We start from the raw sequence: 2,961 nt of genomic DNA on the forward strand, positions 1-2,961 counted from the left end.
CATTTAAACACACAGACCCTTTTTAAATTGCCAAGTCATTTTATTTCAAGATAACAACTTGGGAAGAACTATAGAATTATGTAATTAATCCTGTAAGAGTGATTATCGATCATTTCTTCCAGTAAGTGCCAAAGTAATTTTCTCCATTTTGTGTGTTCCAGTTTGTATTTACTTGGGTTCAAGGGATAATTTTTTCCAACAGTTTATTTTTCATTTTCCGTAATATCTTTCACATAGTAAAAGGCACCTATAACCGCTGAAAGCAAAAGAAGGAAAAGACGAAGAAGCAGTAGAGCTGTTCCTCTGTTTATATTCATTAGTAGCCTGGCTCGAATACCTATTTCTCTGTCAGGTGGGGGGCCACTATCTACACTGCCACCTGGTCCTCTCTCGCTACAATTTGGTGGTTTCCAACCTCGCTGACAGTGACAGTGTCTTTGGTTGTTGCATACCCCTCTGTAAGTGCACATCTTGACATCACAGTCAAAACCCATGTCTTGGAAAAAAGTACAATTTTGGTCCTTACAGTATGATCCTGGGCCACATGATGCACCATCCACTACAAGCCCCATTTCTGGTGAGTCTGTCCCAAAGTGGGCATCATACCCAAAGCAGCTTTCTGGTTTAATATCTTGTACTACCATATGATGAAATGTAGTGTGCTCCCCACCACCAGGAAGTTCCTCCACATTAGCACAGTGCAGCATTCCACACAGAACATCATCTTGTTCACATTTTACAGGTTTTCCTCCTCCTCGAAGCAACCTCACACCACAGTTCCCAAATCGGTCACCTATGATATTCAATGTTTTATAGCATGCTGGTGCAGCATCTTTTACTTTATAGCCAAAGAGGGCTTGACACTGCATATCACGGTCACTACAGTTTCCCATCACACAAACAGCTAATGGCGAACACGGGGTTCCATCCTGGATATAAGTGTCAGCTGGACAAACATGCGTTGTCCCATTACAGTATTCTGGTAGATCACAAATACCAAGAGTATCTCTGCAAAGAGTTCCAGGTTGAGCATATTTACAGTTCCAGCAGCAACCTCCATGATTGCAAGTACTGCCAAGGCTAAGGGTACAATTGGTATTGCAACACGGATCCTGACTACAGTCTTTTAAGGTGCCACAGTCACATTCTTCCCTCTCATCTTGGATCTTGTCACCACAACGAGCAGCTACATAAGGAAAATTACGGTATGGTACATTTGGTATACTCAAACAAGGATCCCACATAGAAACCCGTTGATGCAGTTTGCTATATGTACAATTGCTCATCATATCTAGAAGACCAGGCTCAGGAGCCATGATGCAGTGATCTCTTCGAAAACAGTGACAACCTGGACCATCGTGTACACAGCCCATAACATGACCTATTGCATGTGCTGCAACAGTTGAAGCTAAAAATATGTGATAATTTGAAACAAATACAAACGATGCTCCCCAATTGGGGTTGCATATTCCTTCTTGGCTGCTATAATATGAGGACCCAGCGATTTTATGTCCTGTGAAAAGCATTGAAGTATCATGAGGAATTTGTGAATACCATCCCCACAATTTCCATAAACCAAATTGAGATACTGCAGCTTCAGCACTAGGCCAACTATATAAATCCATCTTATCCATGCCATCCCATATGCACATGAGACGAATCAAAACCTGAAGTTGACCCTGGTAGAAAATGCTATGCAATATGTTGTTTATAATCACTACATTCTCTATTATACGTGTATGATTAGAGTTCTGAACAACTAATGAGTTAGAAACTGTGTAGTGAAGTTTTAAGTATTTCCTATGCGGCCACCACAAATACACAGGAGCTGCTCTAGGCATCTCAGCAATCATCGCCTCCTCATATGCTTGATTTGTATCTTTCCTTTCAATCTTACATTTTGCATCCTCTGCTGGTGTTTTTTGTGACACAAGCTGAGAAATCACATGCTCGAATTTGGAAGAAGCCTCCAGTGGTTTGATTTCGTAAGTGAAGTCATCCACCTGCAGCATGCCACGCAGACCCCCATAGCAGGTGTCCAGTGTGCCCATGGACCCAGGAACCCCTTCCAGGTAGCTAAAGTAGTAACAGTCTCGGGGGATAAAAGGGTAGTCCTCCTGCATGGTGCCTTGGTCGTTATCGGTGATAACAGGAAAATGTCTGGGCAGCAAGCTCTTCTTGACTCTCATGTGAAGCACGTGCCTTTGGCCACTGAAGCGAACCTTGTAGGAGAGCTGACCTTGTGTTGTGGCTCCACGCACTCTGTGGGACACCTTCCTGGGGATCACAATTTCAGAGGAAGTGAAGCGCCAACCTGGGGGGTCATGGGAGCAGCAGGTCGGAAACAGGAGTAGCCAGAGCAGAGGCAGGCAGAGATCACCTGCCAGGTGGGCCTGGGCCCAGGCAGGCCCCATGAGTGAGGAAGCCTGTGACCAAAGAAATGCACTCCAGTGGGAGGCAGGCAAGACTATCCCTGGAACAGCAACTCCTAAACAGCAGTCTAGTCCTGAGGAGAGCAGAGAGGGGCTGGAGGCTGGACATCCCCAGAGAGGTGGAGGAGGGAGGGGGAAGCTCTTACATAACAATGGTGTATTCATGAGGGGGAGGGGCTGTGCTAAGTGATCCTGGGGATCCTGGCACAGGGCTCTTAGAGAGGAGGAAACCTGGGAGAAATTAGGAAAAATGGAGTGTATATCTTGGGCTGAGTGGTTCCACGGTCTCTTGGAGAAGTCACAGGGGAAGAATCAGTGGGTTTGGTATAGTTTTAAGACAGTGATTGACTTTTTTTTCCTGAAACCAAAATGAGACAAGGCTTCAATTTGTAATTAAGAAATTACAGAATGGAGAGGAGAGTGGAAGCTTCTTTTTTGTAAGAATTTTGAGGAGAGAATCAGATTCTCTCATACTTTATAAAAATGGAATGTGTTGGGGGTGATTAACGGAAAAAAATAATAAATAAAT

General features: G+C 44.2%; 1 protein-coding gene across 1 annotated transcript; it reads right to left on the reverse strand.

Annotated features, from left to right (window-relative positions):
• Window positions 1-203: 203 nt before the first annotated feature.
• On the reverse strand, window positions 204-2,414 carry LOC132360170 (disintegrin and metalloproteinase domain-containing protein 20-like). Its single transcript, XM_059915232.1, has one exon. The coding sequence runs from the start codon at window positions 2,412-2,414 to the stop codon at window positions 204-206; it is 2,211 nt and encodes a 736-aa protein (XP_059771215.1).
• Window positions 2,415-2,961: the final 547 nt, after the last annotated feature.

The sequence above is a fragment of the Balaenoptera ricei genome, chromosome 2, assembly GCF_028023285.1.
Source record: "Balaenoptera ricei isolate mBalRic1 chromosome 2, mBalRic1.hap2, whole genome shotgun sequence".
Lineage (NCBI taxonomy): Eukaryota > Metazoa > Chordata > Mammalia > Artiodactyla > Balaenopteridae > Balaenoptera > Balaenoptera ricei.

What these genes read in the sequence shown, in the direction of transcription:
- LOC132360170 (XM_059915232.1), bottom strand. Translation starts at nt 2,414, where the DNA reads ATGGGGCCTGCCTGGGCCCAGGCCCACCTGGCAGGTGATCTCTGCCTG.